At 38.4% G+C, this 21,901-nt stretch overlaps 1 protein-coding gene across 8 annotated transcripts in view; it reads left to right on the forward strand.

The window, feature by feature from the left end:
- The window catches only part of LOC122342701 (copine-8), a 78,205-nt gene that overhangs the window by 16,143 nt on the left and 40,161 nt on the right, over positions 1 to 21,901 (forward strand). For 5 of the 8 annotated variants that reach the window (XR_006250632.1, XR_006250631.1, XM_043236725.1 and 2 more), the window contains exons 2-4: positions 11,459 to 11,499; positions 14,824 to 14,870; positions 15,533 to 15,636. Coding sequence is in view for 3 of the 8 variants with exons in the window: in XM_043236725.1 (XP_043092660.1) it covers positions 11,459 to 11,499; positions 14,824 to 14,870; positions 15,533 to 15,636 (192 nt within the window). In the remaining 5 variants the exon portion in view is untranslated. Of the gene's footprint in view, positions 1 to 11,458; positions 11,500 to 14,823; positions 14,871 to 15,532; positions 15,637 to 21,901 lie in introns of those variants that run through there. The other 3 variants (XM_043236722.1, XM_043236723.1, XM_043236724.1) reach the window with 3 other exon arrangements.

Here is a 21,901-nt window from a genome sequence, read left to right on the forward strand (position 1 = left end):
AGTCAAGACCCTTTGATAGAATGCGGTACGTGTGACTGTTAATTTTTGTAGAACCGTCGCCCGTCTTTTAGTAATTGGGCTGTCAGGGATAAAAGGAAGCCATTTTCACCAATGCATTTATTACGGATCGTTAGTTGTCAGCGGTACTATTTTCTGAGAGTTTTAAGTTGTGAGGAATTGAATGTGAACGGGCAATTCCGATGTTGTTTAAGTCACATCTGGTTCACTTTTTTTTTTGTCCCCGGCAGTTTGAGGTATTGTTGACTTTTATGTGTAACTTTAAAAGTTAGGTGGCCTAAAAGGAATAGTTACGCCGTGAACTACTCACCCCAAAGCCACCCTAGGTGCACATGATTTTCTGATTCTTTCTTCTTTTTTCCCCATCGATCAATGAACCCTTCGATCTGCTTCAGAGGACTTGTTATAACCCCCCCGAAGGCGTATAGGTTAGTTTTACTTGGCAGTATTAGCATATAAACCTTATTTACGAAACTTCATCATAATGGCCGCTATCCACCAGCATTACCAAGCTTGGAAGAGCCAGGATAAAGTTTTAAAAAAACTCAAACTCATTTTTGTGTGAACTATTAATTTAATCACAATGTACTTACATCAAATTACATTAGGTACGATGCACTTATTGTGCACATACGTTTTTATACATTATATTTTTAAAAATGCCTCATAATAATACCTCATACCTAATAATGTAATTGCATCTGTAATAAATTTGCAATTCAATATGTACACAATAAATACATTGTACTTATTTTTTGATGCAAGTACATAATAATTAAGGCCACCTAATATAAAGTGTATCCAAAGATTTTAATGTGGATTTACACTTTTTATCTTACCTCTCTGCTGTTTAATTTAATTTAATTTAATTTTATTTAATTTAGTTATTATTTATTTTATTTCAAATAAAATTTAATTAAATTAAACCAACAAAAAAATTATTTTAAATCAAATAAAATAAAAAATATTTTTTTATTTTAATATATTTTGCCGTAATTGCTTGTGTGAAAGAAAATGACAGAATTTGTTCAAAATTCAGAATGCATGCATGTAACAAATGAAATAATTGTACATTTTTATAATTCTTGTAAAATCTCGATGGCCCCTTGGCGTAGTCCGCAAAAGAGAGCACGTATGCAAACAGGTTCCAGGCTCTCACAGCCCCTGTCAGATGAAATTAGGGCAGGTTTCTTGAAAAAGGCACTGAGAATATTCAAGCAATGGCGCTGCAGATGGTCTCCCGCGTGTGTGTGTGTGTGAGACCGAGTCTACCTGTACTACACTGATCGCTAAATATCTGAGCATTTGTTCTGTTTGCCGGGTCACTGAAAGCTCCGAGTTCCTTCTCAAAGTGTAATCCAAACGAACAGTCCCAATGTTAAACTCGGATCTGCATATTCTGCCTCTCATCTCTGGAAGCTTCGGCGTTTGCGACATTTTTCAAAGTCTCACATCAATAATTGAGAAGCGTCTCCTATTTGAGGCGCTCGAGTCAGGTGTCGAGCTGCTGGAGTGAAGTGCCTGTGTTGTGGGTGTGAAGGCACCTCTCTCTCGGAGCGCTTTGAATCTAGTTCAGTGAGATGCCGTATTCTCCGAGGAGCCGTTATCCAGGTCACTCTACAGGAAAAGCCAAAGCCAAATAGAATCGTCTGGGATTTCACAGAGGTCTGAGGACAACCCAGCAGATGGAGAGAGGGAGAGGAGGAGCGGAAAGAGATGCTTTATTTGTTTTGCTGTCTTTCAAACCCAGGGTCATGTCTTTGTGCCTCTCTTTCCATCCTCTCTGAGAGCTCTGCTATGTGACACTATGCCCTCCACCTCCCTCACCGTGTCAGATCTGCTCCTCTTCTCTCCTCCGGTCATTTCCTCACCTCTCACTTGTTCTTCTTGTTTTCTCCTTTCTCCCCTCCACTGATTTTAATCTCTCTTTTTTGTTTATTCTCTCATCCATTCTTCTCACTTCCTGTTTGATTTCTCACTTCTCTTCTTTCATTCTCTTATTCAACCTAATTATCTCCTCCTCTTTCTCTCCTTTCATCCTCCTCTTCTCTCCTTCCTACTGTTCCTTTCCTCTCAAATTTGTCCATCCTCTTTCTCTCCTTTCATCTCCACTTATCTCTCCTAATTTTCTCTTCTCTTCTCTTCTCTTCTCTTCTCTTCTCTTCTCTTCTCTTCTCTTCTCTTCTCTTCTCTTCTCTTCTCTTCTCTTCTCATTATCTCTCTTCTTTCATCCTCTCTTATTCTACCTCATTTTCTCCTTCTCTTTCTGCTATAATTCTCTCCTCTCCTCCCTAATTTTATCCTCTTTCTCTCCTCTTCTCCTCAATTTTTTCTCCTCTCTCTCTCCTTTCATTTCCTCTCATCTCTCTTCTCCTCCCTAATTTTCTCCTCCTCTTTCTCTCCTTTCATCTCTTTTACTCTTATTTCTCATTTCTCTCCTCCCCTCTCCTCTCCTCTCATATCTCTCTTAGTCTACCTAATGTTCTCCATCTCTTTTGGCTATAATTCTCTCCTGTCCTCCCTAATTTTATCCTCTTTCTCTCCTTTCATCTCCTCTCATCTCTCCTCTCCTTCCTAATTTTGTCCTCTCCTCTTCTTCCGTCCCTAATTTTCTCCTCCTCTTTCTCTCCTTTCATCTCCTTTCCTCTTATCTCTCATTTCTTCCCTAATGTTCCTCTCCTCTCCTCAACTTTCAACTTCTCCTTTCTCATCTCTTTTCCTCTCCCCTCCTTCCTCTCCTCAGTTCTTCACGCAGGGTTACTTTCGGCTGCAGCAGCCGACACCTGAAGAACGTAAAATCGCTAAATTGGTTAAGGCTTTTTCACGTAATTAGTCGCTGTATGACTAACTGTTCTGTAGGAGTCGTCTAGCTACTCTCTCCTCACACAGATCCAATTTATTTCTCAGCCTGGACCCGACGACAGCTAGGTGAGGTCCCGAGGGGCCGTCAGAGCCCAGCATGTCACCAAGGCAACGCTGTCATAAGGCCAATCAGAAGCGCCGGTTCGCTCCGCTTGTTAAAATGATGAAAGATATCTAATCGGAAAATAGGCGAGTGAAAAAAAGCAAAGCGAGATCTCCATATATTCATGTTCGAGATCTCTACACTTGTTATTAAGAGAGATCGAGCAGGTGTCAATCAAAGCCGCAGACATCATTATTGGCGGTTAGTTGTCAGGGTAACTGCCTCCAGTCTCACTGGGGTCCCACAGTGAGTTGTGACTGTGCTGAAGGCAGCCACACATGGCAGACCTGTCACGCTCTGTATCTGTCTGCCTCTCTCACTTTATCATCCCTTTACCGTTTTTTTTTTCTTTTCTGAACAGCCTTTAAATGATGCCATCTGCAGTAATTAGACAACTGTTTGTGTTACTCATTAGTTGCCTAAAAGTCTTTCCTTCGATTTCCAGCCTCTTGATTTTCTCCTCACGCTAGCCTCGATTCTGCCACGTGCACATGTAATTGGATTTGAAACAATGCATTGCTCACTCTACTTAGAATGCAAGAGTTCAATTTATTTCGTTATTTTTTTAAGAAAATGTCTTCGCGTAATTTTTTTAGCGTGGAGCTGTAAATTTGCACCTTTTATGAAACTTCAGAACAGCAGCTAAATAAATAAAACCACAATTAAAACATAAATATAACATAAAAGTACTATTTTAGGATGATTTTTAACAGTTATTTTAATGTCGAGAATATTGGGATAGTATACTTTATTTCAAGGTGTCCTTGTTACGTCAATATTAGATATTAGCCATTTATTAGTAGTAATTAAGTACATATTAATGCCTTATTAATGACCTTATTCTACATCCCTAAATCTACTCAATACCTAACCTTAACAACTACCATACTAACTATTAATAAGCAACAAATTATTTATTGAGCTAAAAGTAGTATTAAATCGCGAATAAGTGTTTTCAATTAGACACACGTTGTGTTTTGTCAGGTTTTCCAGAACTTATCATTTTCAGTTCCATGTAGGCAGAAATGCAAGCTGTGAAACTGAGGCTAATTCTGTAGCTATTAATGTCCTTTGATAGACTACCGTATAATGCAGTTTAACTGTAACTTTCAAAATTACAATCATGTTGATTTACAAAAGGTGACATGCTGCTGCAGACATCGTCGGTGATTTGTTAGTTGCAAAGTACCAAATTGCAATTAAATCATAACGTCAATTCATAATGCAAGCAAAGAGATATTTATAAAGGTATTTATAAAAATCTTTATAAAGGTATCCGTAGGCACTCACAATAAAATATGAATAAAAATACCTTTATTGTATAATGGTTACTGTAATTTTACAGTATATTTTTGGAATTATATTAAAAGGCCATACCTGAATTGCTCAAAATGGTTTTACTGAGTATCTTGGAGATTATGTGCTGCGTGAAGGCTGGGATAATGGTAGATAAAGATGAGCACGGTTTAGCAAAAGCGCCGGAAGAGGTGTTTACTAAAGTGGCAAAAACAACTCGTGACAAGATGCAAGCGTGATACAAAACTTGTCCGAGCATAAAAAAGCTTGTCTGCTCTTGTGGGATATCAGGATATCTGATGGACCCTCTGCAGGTTTCAGACAGTGCTGGAATAGGCCCGTCGGATTGTTTACTCAGCAAAAAACTGAATGTCGTTTAATCTCCGGCTCTAATCATAACCATAACACAAATACCTGACTTTGAATTGTTAAAAATCTGCCCGGTTGATCGGAACGTTGCTCTAGAGCAACATTTGTAGATTAGACCTGGGCATCAGAAAAAAACTGAGACTTATAACCTTTTTGATTTTAAAAAATCAAAGGTGATTAAGTGTAACGAATTGTGTTTCCTCAAAGAAGAAGTGCAACGCAGAGTTCTAATAAACGGACAGTCAGTTAATTCCAGTGTCAGTCACTTCCGTGTTGATTTCACGTAGAAGACCGGGAGGTTGCCATTTGGCATAAATCCCAGAGTATGTTTGTTTTTGTACGTGTACACCGGTTTACACAGTTGAACGTATAGCCTTTCAGAAGTATACTTCACTTGATGGTGTGGGGAGGTGTTGCCGCCATGTTGAACAACCGATTAGTACCAAACGAATTTGGTGTCCAAAATGCAACCTGGGCTTAAAGGGTGTAAAGTCACCTGTACGGTAATAGCATACTATCCTGGTGACGAAATTTGTGTCACAAGAACTGTTAGCAATAGTTAACAAACGTATTAAAACCTAAGTGTACTTTGGGCTTAAGGCTGACAAATACCCAAAACCCCTCTAAACCTATCAAACCAGAACAACCTGACCAGTGAAAATGCCCTTGGTGGTCCATGTACAGTACGTTCAACATGGATATCGGCAGCCGGTGTGGTTCTTTTCCGCAGGTGTCCAGTATTTTTAGCTGCTGTTCACAGTTCATCCCAAGCTGAATTCCCATTTCAAGCTCTGAACCTTCCTTCCTCTCTGGGCCGTTTACCTGTGTGTTCATATCTTTAGAAAAGCCATTTCTTCGAAAATTGGTATGATATTTACAAGCCCCCCTTCCCTCGCCTATCTCTGCTCCCGTTTTGTAGCACCACCTTTGTGTAATCATGTAAGCATTTGTCACACTTCCTTAGTTCCTCTGTCGCAACCCTCCTCTCCTCCCCCCCGTAAAATGACACGGCGGGAAAGCATAGCAGGTTCACTGTACTGTGACTGTTCTTTAATTAAAAGCCCTTGCTTCTCTCTGGGTATTCAAACAGCTGCGCCTCTGACGAACCGATTCCCTCGCCGGCTCTCAGCGCGTCTGATTGCTGCTTGGCCGAGGCGGTGATTAAAGCGTGATGGCCGTCCCAGCTGACCAGCGCTAAATCCACTAGGTTATATTTACATCAACACAGGAAAGGAAAGTGTCGGGAACTAAACTGAAAGCAAAAAACACTGAAGAACATATTTTGCTTTGTTTGCAAATGTTTAAGTAGTTGTATTCGGTACATAACTTTACCGTAACTGCTAAAAGGAAATAACAGGTTGAAGTTAAAGGAATGTTGAAGACACCTTAAGGTGCTTACCAGGGTTATTATTGTAAACTAAAACCAAAACTAAAATGAGACGTGTTGCTAACTTTACTAAAAACAGGTTTGAAACGAGATCCTACTGGTTTAGTGTTGAAATCGTTTATGGGTATTGAACAGAGATAGACTCAAATGGCTGATGGGAAATGCTACTTTAAGTTTAAGTCTAATTTTCATATGTTGCTGTAAGTATACAGACAGGCAGAGGCCTGATACAATTTGTGAATGTGTTTATTTTACTCAATTACATATTACAAATGATGTTCAAAATCAATCAAAAATAAATAAAACTCCATATCCTTTATATAATATAGACTACTGTGTAATGTTTTTACAATACTATTGCACTATTATACTACTATTGTAATTGTAATTTACTAATTGCCTGCTGTCTCTAAATTTCGAAAGGGTTCCACATGAGCATTTGCAATAATTGTTTAAGAAAACATGGAAAACATTGTTTAAACACTTTCCAATAAATATGTGTAATGGAGGTCGACCGATACCGATAGCCAGGTTGGGCCACACTGGACAATACCGATTAATCAACCGATAAATAATACTGAAAGAAAACCAAAATAGTACATTTACTATATAAAAAAACCTGTACTGAACCATGCTTTGTAAATGAATAAAAATATTAATATTAATTATTATATTGATCATTAAAGATCATAGTTTCGTAGTTTACTATCTAATGTTGACAGAGGGAATGCACATTGAATTCAAGTGCCGGCTTAAAACAGTTTATTTAATCATCAAATGGACATAAGTTTGCTTCAAGAATGAACAGCGCGGAATAAATGAGTTCGGTGTTTAAAAAAAAATCAAAGAAAACAGAGAAAGTGAGGGATTTCCACCTCTAGAGGCATAATATAATGACGGTGGAAACCTTCTCGGCTGCTCCAGGAATGGAAAACTATCAGCATGGATTTTTACAGATAGCCGATAGTTACAGAAATCAACTATCGGTGCCGATTAATCGGTAAAACCCGTACATCATTCGACCTCTAATGCGTAATATAAGACAAAAAAACGACGTGACGCTAAGTATGGTGTCCCATGTTTGGAATTTGTTCTCTGCATTTAATCCATCCAAGTGCACACACGCAGCAGTAAGTAGTAGTGAACAAACATGCACATACACACCATGAACGCACACACCCCGAAGCGGTGGGCAGCCAGCTACAGTTGTTATTGAAATCTAAAATTATTTGGTCAGAGGTCTGGAAAATGAAGGCTCGTGGAGAATGACGTGTTTATTTCTGACTGTTATGAAATACAGTAATGGCTTGAACCTCTGATCTCGTTGAAGACGTACAGACTGCACAGTCTGAACACTTGCCGATTATTTATGGAGACAAGCCTGGGAGAGGGAGAGTGGGTGGGTGTGAACTGCCGGGAATGTCACGTTTTTTCCTCAGTGCCTTTTTTACGCAGGGATTCCTAACATGTGACAAGCAACATCTCACCCGCGCTTTCACTTCCAGCTTTGATGTCTCTCACTCTGGCACCCCTCGCTCTAGCTCCGAGGGGCTGCATCTGTCTGTATCCTGTCAGCGGATGAAATAGATGACGGTTGCACAGAGCTCTATTATCCTCCTACTCCCTCTTGCCCTGTTATTTACACTCTGACTGGAGTTCCCGCTGCACTTTTGATGCCACCCATGAACTTCGGGGGTTTGAAACCTTTAGCAGTTTCGCTCAATCTATCGGCAGTTTATTTGGTGACGCTGAAGACACGTCCCTTTAGGGCAAATTCTCTAAATGGTTGCGCTCTTTTGGTATGCAGCGTATCAACAAAAAAACCCGTCTTACTAACCAACTGCAGTCCAGTTTAACTAGAAGCCGTTTGCCATGCGAGTATTTACAGTAAATGAAGTCGTGGAGTCTCATAACTGTAAGAAAAGTCGTAATATCAATGTTATTATATATGGGTCGAAGTCGGACAAAGAGGTGTTTATACTGTATATACTATATAATATACTACAATTACTATTAATCTTGAATCAAAGTAATTTGAAAGTTTTTTTTTTTCACTGTATACATAGTGGTTTCCCCCTAGGTTACAACAAGTAGACATTAGACTTTCTAATTCCTTAGAAGTTGGATAAGAATCCCAATATTTGTGCTTTTCTTTACAAGCACCGAAAGCATCCTTTAATTGACACCAATTGCAAACCCATGACTTCCATTAAGAGAAATGTATTGACACGAAGAGCTTTGGAAATGTATCATCGTGAATTTTGTACTGGTATAGCATTACATGATATTTGGAGACATGATTTTTATTATTATTATCAGACTTTTGAGTGAGAACAAGCTGGCTTTTTAGATGGATGTCAGTGGAAGAGGGGCTCGAGTACCTCGAGTTCAGTATGCTTTTGCGTCTGCTAGTTTTTAATGCAGATACCATTAAACAATCTTTTAAGAGAGAGGCGAATTTGGAAATTACAAAACCAAAACGTAATACACACTTGCATACAAACTTGCATTGCGTTCAACCAGTCTTTTAGCACTAATGAGCGGACATTTCTCTTTGAAACATGCAACAAGTACACAGAGGTACACATTTTTCACATCTTTTCATGAAATCTCTCTCTACTGTCATCCAGTCTTCCCGTCTTTCCCTTTCGTTCTCTTTTCCTGTCTGTCTCTCTCTTGCCGTCTTGTCCTTGAGGTCTTTCCCCTTCGTCAGCTCGCCAGGAACATTCACCCACCCACTGGAAATTACAGCTGAGAGAAAGAGCTGTTTTTATGCATTTATCATCCTTTTCCCTGAAAACTCCTTGAAGCATGTGTCAATTTTATTAGCATGTCAGGTGGAAGCCCTTATCGAGCGCGCTGGACCCTGCAAGCTCTGGAAACCCAACGCGACGTTACCCCATGTGTGCAGCTGCCCGGAATCACAGATTAGCAAGAGCATTCTGGGTTATTTTCAATTCAACGTGTTTACTCTGAAATGTAAAAATGAGCAAAACTCTTCAGTGAATATCAGTGAAATTTGACGTAATGCATCTAAATAATTTTTTCTTGGTGGAGGAAGTCAGTAGTTCGTAATCTTTTTGACTTCCAGGCAACACCATGATTACACTTCAGGGACCTGAATGATCTTCCGACTCTTTTATATTATATTTTATATTAATACATTTTTTCAGTCATGTGTAATTTACTGCGTAAAGATTAACGATATGCTGTTGTTTTAACATTTCACCACTTTTAAAATGCATTTATTTTACAGCATATACCTGATAAACGGACCACTAGCTCACTTCATATCGCCTAATCATTTTCACATAATATTAAATAATAAATGTTTTATGTTATGGGATACATTGAGCTTTGGCTTTTTACAAATTTCGTCTAATGTAGATCAAACTATTTAACGCGCGCATACAATTTCCCTACCATGCATACAAAATACAAGAAATAATATATCTGCATGTAATATTATTTCTGTAACCCGAACAGGTTTTGTTTGATTTAATTTGACTTTTTTTAACTTAGCATTTATTTTGGTTCTACGGTTTTAATAGACCAAACCAAATTGACCTGAAAAGATCTCTCTCTTAAAAAATGAAATAAATGAATCAATTCATCAATCTCAAAGAGTTCCAAGAGTAATCCATGAATGAATCAAACAAAAACAGAGATAGACAGTTAGATGAGAGTTATGTAATAATTTCCCCTGTTGCTATACTCGCTAAAAAACCTCTCCTTTTGTTTTTTCTGTTTAGCATATTTTCTCGAAGTGACGTGCCTTTCATGCCCTATCTTTTTTTTTTACCTGTCCTTGACAAGATCGACAAAGATACCTTCTACGCAAACAAGATTGCTAAGCATTTCTTTCATGCTTTCACATGCGTTTTTTTTTTTGTCCGCTTGCCTGCTAAAATTCCATTATAAGTATATTTACAGTAAATATATTTTCAGTGTGCTTATAAAACACCAAGGAACGCGATGCTGATAGACCGACGCTATCCATTACGATGAAAATAATCAGGGGCATTCCTCCAGACAACAGGTGAGAGAGAGGGAGTGCGTCAGGTAATAAATAGAAGCCCCTGACAATCCCAGGGATTTGTCCTGGTTCTCAAGGGATATACTGAGCATGTCCTCATAATGGAATGGCTCTGGATCAGAAAGACTTTATTTCCAGTCCCTCAGCGCAATCTCTTCATTCTCTTGGAACGGAAAACCTCTGCCCTAAACTCAAGATTTTATCAGAGAGGACAGGGCAGACTTTCAGAACCCACCACTGACACAATCATTTACCTCACAACCTGCGGTAATGCACAGTTACTAAAGCCCCAATGCGGAACTTCAGATCTTCCCTGCCGCGCCTGCCAGGTTCACCTCGGCCGTCTACCTCAATACGTCCACATTCTATATTTATATTTCCCCCAGTCTGCTTATGATGCAGGTTTTGTCCACCGAAACATTTTGAAGCCTCATTTCTAGCTCCGCCCCCGACGCACAAGGCCAGATTTACTTTAGTCAATTTTTTTGTTTGGAGAATATTCAAAAAAACGTTTGCGCTAATCAATTTAATGCGTATTTAAAACGCGCAAAAAGCAAGTCTTAAATTTATTTGACACCTGTGTTGCAAGTAGATCGACCGCACTATGCTACCTATGCTAATTCGCTACTATGCTAATTCGCGACTATGCTAATTTGCGCTGTGCGCGGTATATTGCGTTGGACGGTACGCAAATGAGATGTCGTCAATAAATCACTCCCATAAATTTGGAACCGCTTTGGAATTTCCAGTTTAATGAATCTGGGAATTAAACACGATACTGTACCTTTAAGGCTGTTGTTTGCAAATAACCTTTTTTGCGATTTGCTAATCTCCGCATATGCTTCTTCCTTCCCTCTGCTCAGCTGTGGTGGTTTTATCGTGAATAGCGTCGTGGCGGTCCATTCTCCATTCTTTCAGCGGCGGTCAATTTTCGTTAGCTTGGCGTAATTAGTTCGCGAAGGCCAAGCCACATCTTCTATTAGCTATTAACGTAACCCTGGAGACGAGACCGGGGTCAACTGTAACAGAAGGCCAATTGTAGTGCTCTAATTTATTTTATTATTTCTTTAATCACGAACAAGCCATTGTGATGACACTTGTTTAGCCTACGCTTAAAAAAAAACGGATGCCATTATTAGTAGCTTTCTTCAGCTGTCCAAAATTCCCATTAGCTTTTCATTTTTATTAATATTTTCGCATTTCGTCTGTAGCGCGTCGGCAAAAACGAAACATCAATTAGACTAAAACAGAGGGTCTTGGCATCATGAAAAAAAAAAATACACACACACAAGCTTTTAAAACTTTATTTGAGCTCCAGTTGGTCTGTCACGTCATTTTTATGCATACTTAAAATTCTTTACGTTTCTTTTTTTTTTTTTTTTTACAGAAACCTGCTTGACAGAGACACATTTTCCAAATCAGATCCAAGTAAGAATCTTTTTTTCTTCTCCCTTGTTGCTCAAATGCATGCTGTGCCATGAAATACGATTAACAAGCGCTGAAAAATTATTTCTCATTTCATGGTTTACTATGACCTTGTATACAACAGAACGATCAGCCGCTTTCAGCCTTGTTAAGAGGGGGCTTTCTTCGCTGTCTGAAAGCTTACACAATCACATGACTCATTGCTTTCTGTTTGCGTTTTCTCGCGCTGATTGTGTGAAGTAAAGCCTCCGAGCTTCGGCTCTGAATGTGGCATGGGCCTCGGATATATTATTGCAATATTTGCCTCCAACTCTACAAATTCCTTTAGAGGAGAAAATATAAATGTCACACATTTGGCCTCGGATATCAGAGTAATTTAAATTCAAAAGTACAGGCAAGTAGATGTGCCTGAGAGATGGTATTTTGTGTAGTCAACCTACTTTGGGTGTTCCCCAAATTCCTATTTATTCATTTATATATTTGTTAGTTGCAACGGCTTAGATGCTCTCAGATATTTAGCATTAATAGAATACGCATGCTCACATTTTATTTGCTTATTTATGCATTCATTTTCCTTCTAATACACACTACCTTTTGCATTCACCTTAATTATTTACTTACACTTATTTTATTTTCACTCACCGAATCATTTCATTGACTTTTTACGAACACTTTATGATTCATTCATTCATTCATTCATTCATGCAATCATTAACGTTAATACTTTAGAATTTGTTCATACTCGTATTGGTTTTTTTATTTGCTTTCACTCACTCACACACTCATTTTATTTTCTTATTCATTTAATCATTACTCATCACATTACTTTCATTCATTGGTTCAGTCACTCACACACTCATTTGACTCACTGAATCGCTTAACTATTGACTCAGCTCATTTTTTACTAACGCTTTATACTTCATAATTCCATTCATTCGTTTTCTTTCTTGCTCGTTTAATTATTTCTCAACCTTTAAACTCACTCACTCATTTAATCAATCTTATATACTCATATATTCATTCGCTTTGTGTCCGTTTTACTCAATGAATCATTTAATCATTGACATCACTTATTCTTTCACTAGCACATTATAATTCACTTTATCTTTTCTTTCACGCACTCTTTAACTCAAATATTTAGTCACTTATTTGATTTAAAATGTCCGGTCACGATCTGCTACTCATTCACTCACTCACCGAATCGCTCTTCGATTCGTTCAGTTGCTCAACATTGACCAAATCTCTCACATTCATTTACTTATTACTCATTCGCTCATTCTTGCATTCACTCTTTCGAGTTACAGTCATTTACTTTCTAATTCATTCGGCACGTTTATTAAGTCGTCCATGTATTCATTCGCTCTTTCTTCAATCGTTCACAATTCACATTTTCATCATTTACTCACTTTTTTTTACCCATTCCTTTATTGACTTGTTTAATCTTCATTGACCCATCGCCTACAATCTCACAGACTTTATTGTATTTTATCACTATATTCGTTCAATTCTGACACTTAAGTCTTTGAGACGCTCCTTATTGATCAGTCGTGTTTATTCACAAACAGGAGGCAGGCAGAACTGAATCACCGAAAGAACTGCGTGATTTCAAGGACAATAAGCACTGAAAGTCTTTAGTGTTTTCTTTTGTGCTACGTGTGTGTGTGTGTGACAGTAGTGAACAGGATAAGGGCACAACGAACAGCTCTGCTTTTAATCACTCTGCTATTATTGTCATTATCTGTATTGATTTCCGTACTCCTTTTGCTTGTTCTTGTCTTTACCGTCTTGCTTCACTTTTTTCTTGCCTGCTTTCTCTTTTCTTTCAGATTGTTTGTCCACTTTTCCACCTGTTTTGCTTTCATGCATTGCAGTAGCTATGCGTGAGTTTTTGTAAGTGTTTTTTTATTTTCTTATTATTGGCATTTGTTTACCGGTCCTGATCTTGACCAGCTTGATCTAAACAGACGTCGGCTTGACAGGGTCCTCGCGTTCATGCAAGCGGGCACTTGTGCTGAGCCCCCATCTCGATTATGCTGAGCACTGCTGGCCGAGTCTCTTAGCGTTACCATTATCCTCATGACACACATAGAAAAATGTATGCACACTCAGTTATAAAAAAAAAAAAAAAAAAAAAACGTTTTGCCACTGTCTGTTGCATGTTTCAGTAGTTGCGCCTTAGGCTTTACGTTTTTTGTATCACACACACATTTATCTCTTTCCAAAGCTTCAGGACATCGGGTCTCGCCATACGTTTACTAACCGTAGGCACGAATCTGCATATTTTCACTTTTACAAACATATCACGATTCACAATAGCAAACCGCACGTATGAAAAAACACCCTTTATAAATGTATTAAGATTCCATTTTTTACGTGCTATTTTATTTATGCAGCTGAACATTACTACTTAAGTATATTTCATTATTCACACGCGCACTAAAAGAGTAAGAAAGGGTGCATTAAAGCTTGCGCTGTGAGGTGCTTGTGCCTCAAGCATGCGGTCACCGATTTAGAATACTCCAGATTCATTAACATAAGAACAAGGTTAAGAACAAATCCGTCTGCGTTGAGAAGATCTCCCGTATGAATAATCCACACTATCATCAGCGTTTTAAACCAACTGCCATGTACATATTTTTTCAGTTGTATGAATATGTCCATTTGCCAAACTGTCAATGTAACATCATGATATATTGACATTAAATTAGCATTTATATTCACACTATTATTCATAACGATAGTACGGATTCAGCATGCTACAAACCTAAAGTGCCATTTGAGTAGCAACTTTTTAACGTTCACTCACTCAAATCGATCGGACGAGTTCTAGTCACACTAATTATTTTTATGATGTTTTATGACAGTTGTTTCGTGTTTTGGTACACTTTCGGTTTATGGAAAAGAACATTATACACTCCTTTAGTGTTTGATGAAAGAAAGAAAGTCTTAAAAGGGGTTAAAAAGGAATTTATGTGTGTATGCATATACATTTATTTATGTATCCATCCATCCATCCATCAATTAGTTGGTACATTTAAATATTGGCTTATTAAAAGGAATGGTTCGCCCATAAATGAAAATACTGTCATCATATACTCACTCTCATGTCATGAAAATGAATAGAGGTTTGCAATTTTTATCTCATGCATTCCAGTGCTCTGGTTCTAAGCTGTTTCTCTGCAAACACAATAGAGTAGACGACAAGATTACACCCTACACAAAGTGCATCTGAGTCAAGAGTGTCACAGGTCTTCTGGCATTTGAAAAAAGAAGAAAAATCTCTGCCTTTGTGTAACACAATCTCTCTCTCTCTCTGGCTCTCCGCAGTCTGCGTGCTGTACACCCAAGGCATTGGCAACAAAGAGTGGCGAGAGGTAAGCGGAGCAATCTGGCCCGGTCGCGTCGACCCCCTTGAAGGGCCTGGCAGACCCTCGGTCTCATAAATATTCATACATGTAAATACGGGCTTGGGATATTCTCAGAATAGTAATCTCAATTATTTTTGGCGCTCTTATTTTTTTCTGTGTCTGTCGGCCCTTCGTATTTTTGCCTTCCCAGCTAATCAGAGGAAATATCGGGCTCTCTGAAGCACCATTAAGAGGGGCTGTGTATTTATTAACTTCAATCACTAGCTGGAGAAATATGATAAGCCACACAGGGAATGTAATAACTTTCTCGCCCACGCTCGTATCAAGACAGCTCCAGCCCACTTTTCAAGTCGGCTCATTAAAACGTTAAGTCCCTTTCACGTCGCGTCAAGGCTTCAACGCACCTCTCAGCACCGCCGTACGCCTCTTTGACCTCTATATTTAAGACGTCGAAGGTAGCAGGAATGTGGGAGGTGTACGCTGTAAACAAGGACTTGTGTTTGCGCTTAGAACATAAAAAAAGGACTCGTCAAATTTTGAATTAACAAACGTCGATGTAGCCTTGCTTTACTAAATCAAGACAAGACCACTGTTATTGATATTAAGTTTTTTGCTGTTTTAAAATGCTGTTGTGAATAATTTCAACTCACCTTCTTTCGTCTTTTCAGTTTGGACGAACGGAAGTCATCGATAACACTTTGAACCCAGATTTTGTGCGAAAATTCATATTGGACTACTTCTTTGAAGAAAGACAGAACTTAAAGTTTGATCTGTAAGTACAGTTACTCCTTTACCGTCAGCTACATTTTTGTTTTACTATACTATTAAGTATGACTCCGATATTATGGCTTAAGTATTGGAATATTTATTTTTTATATTCACTATTTTTGGCAGTCTGTATGCACTTTGGGAAGACGATGTGCGTTCTGTAATTAAAACAGCAATTCTTTTTAACATTAAGAAATAATTACGGTTGAGAACATGAACTAAGTGCACTCTTTTCAACACATTTTTAAAATAAATTTTGGTCAAAATGTATTTGTGGGTGACATAAATATTTAATCCTCATGAAATCTTCATCCTTATTGGTGTAACCAATTGGTGAAACCAACTTTGACAAGAGGAACCTGAACTGTAAGGGTATTATTAGGCATGACATATTGGTACATCAAACACTGGAGTCACGCACTGTAAACAGATCTGTCAGCTACTGTAAACCCAACAATAAGATAACTGTCGTGCTATGTTTTCTGTGTTTTTATAAGCAGCCGTCACAACCAAAGGCCCTTCTCATGAATCACATCTACTGTACTGTTTGGGCAATACTCTGTGGACACAGGTCAAGGTGTCTTACCATTACAGGGAAAAATTGACATTCTATTATTGTGGAAATATGGATTTTAGATGTAATATTTAGGGTCATCATATTAGTTATCGGGTTAATATTCATATAGAATATTCGTCTCTTTTTATCAATATCATTTAGTATTTGATATTTAAAATTGGGCTCGCTTGTATTGATTTTAACTATTGATGTGAAAATTCACCTGCAGCATTAAAGGTAGGTGACAGCAAAAGTAATCTTATAAACATTAACCTTTTTAAATTGATAACACATCATTAAAGCAGTCTTAACCCAGTCCCCAAATTATAATTTTGTGATAATGTTTGTGATAACTTAACATCAGTTAACCTTTTTAATTAATATAATGCACAAACATTTTTAAATAGTCTTTAATTGCATTGCTGCATCTCAAATTACGATAAAAAATAATAAAAAAAAAATCGGATATGTGTCCAAATCTCGGATCTTTGCAGCACGTTATACATTTGGTCTGTGCGCGTATTTATTTGTGAATGTGCATGTGTGCTAATATTTATTTTGTGTCAGTCTAAATTTGTTTGTGTCTGTATATTTTGGCATTTATGGGTGTATTTTAGAACACATATGAGTCATTCTGTATCCGTTGGCCCAAATGTGTGTGAGGAATTTGTGTGTGTCTTTAGGCCCTAGCATGAGTGTGTATGTCTGTAGGCAGAGTGTGTGTGTGTGTGTGTTGTCTCTGTGGATCGGTGTCCCCGCGCGACGGCCTGTCATACTGGGTCTGTAAATCTGCGGCAGACATGAGAGGGGTCACGAGGTCGTGTGGGCAGTGCCTCCGAGACGATAGCGAAACCAAAGCACCGCTGATGAGGATGACATGGCACGTCGCCATGACAACAAGGGGGACTGAGCCCCACAAACGAATGGAAGAGGCATAGAGACAATATGAGCTTGCGCTATATGTAACCCTAGATTTCAGGATTCAGAGATCCTTCAATATCAGTTGCTTTTCTTGTCCTCTATCTTGTTCTCGCTTTCTTTATGTTTTTATCTCTCTGTTGCACTGTGACAGGGCAGAAGAGAATGATACATGATGTCTGTGCTTTAATGATGTTGTTCTTCTTTCGTAATGAGAAACAGGCAAGCGTGAACTCCCCTCATAAGACCATAATCTAATTAAAGCTTAGCTCAAAGTCTCCCATCACTGATTTGGAAACAACCTCTACAAGCATTCCTGAGTAAGCATCACCATTACTAATGCCCAAATCTAGGGTTAGGGATTGGGTTAGAACAGGGGTATCAAATTTAGTTCATGGAGGGTCACTGTTCTATAGAGTTAAGCTCCAACCCTAATCAAACTCACCTGAATCAGCTAGTTGGAGATACACTTTGCAGAGTACATCTCTGACTTTCCTCAAACTTGCCTACCTGCCTGAAAGCCTACGCCTAAAAAGGACTTGACTAGCTGGTTCAGATATGTTTAATTGAGTTGGAGCTCAATCTGTAAAACAGCCCTCAAACAGCTGGACTAGACCCCATTGAACCACCAGAAAGTCCTTAGTAGAGAACCCTAACATATCTGCTACCATCTAGCAACCACCCAGCAGTCACTAGCAATTCCTTAGGACAGAGTCAAATCTGATTCTGGAGGGCCACTGCTCCAGTTAAGCTCAAACCCTGATCAATCTCACCTATCAATGATTTCCTAGTGATCCTGAAGACCTTGATTAGCTTGCTAAACTCTGCAAGGCAGTGGTCCTCCAGGTCAAGATTTGAGGAACTAGAGCCACGATCCTGCAGAGTTTAGAGGCCCAACAAATGCACCTAAAAAATCTAAAAGGGTTCCATTTTGTTTTTTTATTCCCTTTCCTAGTTAACATCCCTCCACCATGTTGACTTTGTACACCAGTAATGTCACAAAGTCAAATGAGTGCCTACTATTGGCAGAACCTTACAATGGGCTGAATTGGAATGAAAGTCCTTGGTCATTTCCTCTATGGAGGTTATTATAGATTATGTTTTTACATTATTTACAGAGCTGTTCAAATTAGGGGTAAATTAAATGCAATCTGTGGTAAAGTTACAATCCTGTTGCAAGTGGCCTGAAGTGTACATATGAAGTAGGCTTAGTCAAAATTGAAGGGTTGAGGATCTTTTCATATACATTTCTTTCAACCACTTCATAGAATGCACTTTCTAAAAGTGAAGTGGAATGCAGTCCATGTATTGCTTGAAAAATACAATCACATATGTTAGACTCTCTAGGACTGAATTTATCCATAACAAACCTATGAACGCCATAGCAATTGAACACTCACAGGGAGTTTGATTGACAGGCAATCTGACAAATAATAATGCAGAATCAGTTGCACAAACAAACCAGACAGAACAGTAGATTGAGATTGGTGGACTTGAACTAGAAAAATGGTGTGAATTGATATCTTTTAAACAAGTTACCTTTTGATTTTCATGTTTACCACTGAGGCGATACAGTGATCTGTCACAACACATTACAGGAACAGAAAACTATTTAATTTAAAATAGGGACAAATTTGAAAATCGAGATGCTGTTTCATACCTTCAGTAACCTGCTCTGTTTTGTCTGTCGGAAAGTTGTCAGTTTTGCCCTGCAATGTATTTTTCACTGTTTGAGAACATTATGTTAAGCACAAGAACGCCATGGCTTGTCAGACATAGCAACAGTAATAAAGGGGGGCAGGTCTTTTGTGAAGGGTCAATTGCTTAGCAACACTTTAGAACCCATATAGAACTTTCTAGGAGCCACATAGAACACAATAACACCCATTTTTAGAGATAGGTCACCCCAAAAGGACCCTCATGTTCCAAATCCATAAGATCTTTATTCATCTTCAGAATACAAATGAAGATATTTCTAGTTAATTCCGAGAGATTTCTCCCCCTCCATTAACATGTTATTTCAGAACAACATAGTAACCACTTAGCAACACCCTGGAAACGATCAACAACAGCCTAGCATCACAACATCAAAACAAGTTTTCTAACCACTCACATTTTTAACTACTATGATTTTGTAACCCCTATAGGGAGAAAGCAGCCAACCAGATTTTGTTCTCACTTCATCTGAGCAAACGCTAGCATTAGCAGTGCAGTTTATGATAAATGTGTCATGTTTCATTGCTGCTCGTTTGAATCCTGCCTGTGTGTTTGTGTGCGTTAGAATGACAGATTCCCATCAGCATCAGCATGTGTTGCTATAAATAGCGTTGGGAGCGAGAAGCATAATGCGGTTTAGTCAGAGTGTGTAAATGGGAAGCTGCGTGTGTCGTTCCCTTCAGGGTCTGTCGAGTGTGTGGGCAGACAGCAGACCACGTTACAATTCGCTGTGATGGCTACGTCGAGCGTCCATACGTGTGCACACATCTTTTCTGGCACTTGTTTTTAGGGAAGGAGAGCAAGAGTGGTTGTTTTTGTTTTGTGCATTTCAAATCCTTATGAGAATAATTAATTAGTGGTGTTGTATATAATGAGTGTATTTAGACTGGAAGTGATTGGAGAGGGTCCGCAAGCCAGCATTTGAACTTGGGACACCGTAAATGCAACTATATGTCATATTTAATGAATGTCGAATGGGATTGGTCAACACACACCCATCTCATGACAATTCGTAACTACTTTAAATGATATGAAGTCAACTTGAACTAAAATTTCAAGCTAAACGGGTTTCTGTTGATCAGTGTAATGAATCCGAGCGACAAACTTGAACTTGAGGAAATATTTTGGAAATCTTTTATACTGTACATTTGGGGAAAAATAAGTAAATACATAAGAAGATACGATGAATTTGCAGTTTGCTAACTGACCATTTTAGCAGCATTAAGGAGGAATGAAAATAATAAAAAAAAATATTCTGGGGACAGGTGTTAATTGTAACATGTTTGCCTTCAGTGGTGTAATGTCTGGGAGAACTTTTTTTTTCAGTTTGGAAGTGTTTAGTTTGCGTAATAAATGACTTTGCACTTCACTTCAGTGAACAAGGAGCCTTTCAGTGTCAGTTTGGACAGTCTGAGGTGGAAATTTCCAAGCACAGTTAGTGAGCGATTACGAGAAAACTGTAAAATTCATGCACCAATTTGAGAAAAGAACAGAACATAAACACAACACTATTAAACTTTATTTTGATAGTCCACTTTATTCGGCTAACTAAAAGCTCTAAACTACATTTGCAGCTACATGTTTACTAAATCTCAGAGTAGACTTTTAGAATAGATTTAGTTAGTAGGATAAGCTGACATATACTTATGTCAATATGTTGTATGTTGTGGACCAATCAAAATGCAGTCTTAGATATTAAGCAGACAATCTCTAATGACTTCTAGTTGCTAGTAACAAACATGGGTGATTGGAAATGGACAGGAATTCTTGCAGACAGAGGTCCATTTATTCATACAAATGGACCTCTGTCTGCAAGAATTCCTGTCCATTTCCAAGAATACAATAGACCATGAAGGACAAGTATTCAAAATTCTGAAGATTAAAACAAGTGTAAATAAATGAATCATGGAATCATGGCAAGAATTTGAGAATGATAACAACGCTTAAATATACCTGAAGGTATAGAGAGGTTTACTTTTGAGATGATGATGTGAAAAGCTGATCACAGACACTATATGCATGTCTGGAATTAGGAATCGTTAAAATGTAGACCAAAAGAACCTAAGGTATGCTTGATATCAAGGCATCTACCATATGAAATTTGACACAAATAAAAGCAAGACTTGGGTCTTGAGGAAAAACAAGGCACCTTAAACATCTGCTACTAGTTCTCAACAGTCTTTGGGCACTGCATGTACACAATGCCCAAAGGCCTACGAAAGCCTCAGTTAGGGAGAGGATTCTGAGATAAAAGTGTATTTATTATTTGAAGAGCTTTCAGGGCCTCAGTTTGGCATATTCCTAACAGCACATCAAACTGAGAAGAGCATTACGCTCGAGTGAACAAGGGTGGTGGCAGATTCACGCTTTGGGGATGGACCTCTGTGGCAGGGTCTTGGAAAACTTTAAGGAAGCAGAAAAAATACATAGTGCTAAATACAGGAATCTCCTGGGGCAAAGACCTGATGCATGTATGCAAGAGGATGGGGCTTAGAGTTCAGTTCATCCGCCCACGGGACAATTACCTCCATACTGGAACATGCAAAAGAACCACGGTAATGGCTTTAAGCCACAAATATAGATGTCCTGAAGTGCTTCACTTAAAGCCCAGATGTCATTTCAGATAATTATATCCGGGTCCAGTAAGGTCTTGAATATGAGAGAGCACATTACTCCTGCGCTTATCAATCTCCATGGCTACCTATACCGATACAGAATTCATTACAAAGTGCTTCTATATGTCTTTAAAGCTTTGCATGGCAGAGAATCAATCTATAAATATCTGTGTTGACATGATCGATAACACCTTGCATTTTCTTGCTTGAAATGCAAAGGTGATCAGGCCTTTTCTGTTGCAGTTCCAAGGTTCCTATGCATAGCGTATTTCAGAGTAAGCTCAAGAAAAGCTTTTGCTTTTCTTAGAAATGCTTAGTAAGTTGTTGTGTTGTTGTGTGGTATTTGTCTTATTAGTCTTATTACTCTTCCTGTACAGCACTTTGGTTCTCGTGGTATTGAAAGTGCTTTAGAAATACATTTTAATAAAGTTTCGAAGGAGCCAGAACAGCTTTGCCAAGAAAAA

The sequence above is a fragment of the Puntigrus tetrazona genome, chromosome 4, assembly GCF_018831695.1.
Source record: "Puntigrus tetrazona isolate hp1 chromosome 4, ASM1883169v1, whole genome shotgun sequence".
Classification (NCBI taxonomy): domain Eukaryota; kingdom Metazoa; phylum Chordata; class Actinopteri; order Cypriniformes; family Cyprinidae; genus Puntigrus; species Puntigrus tetrazona.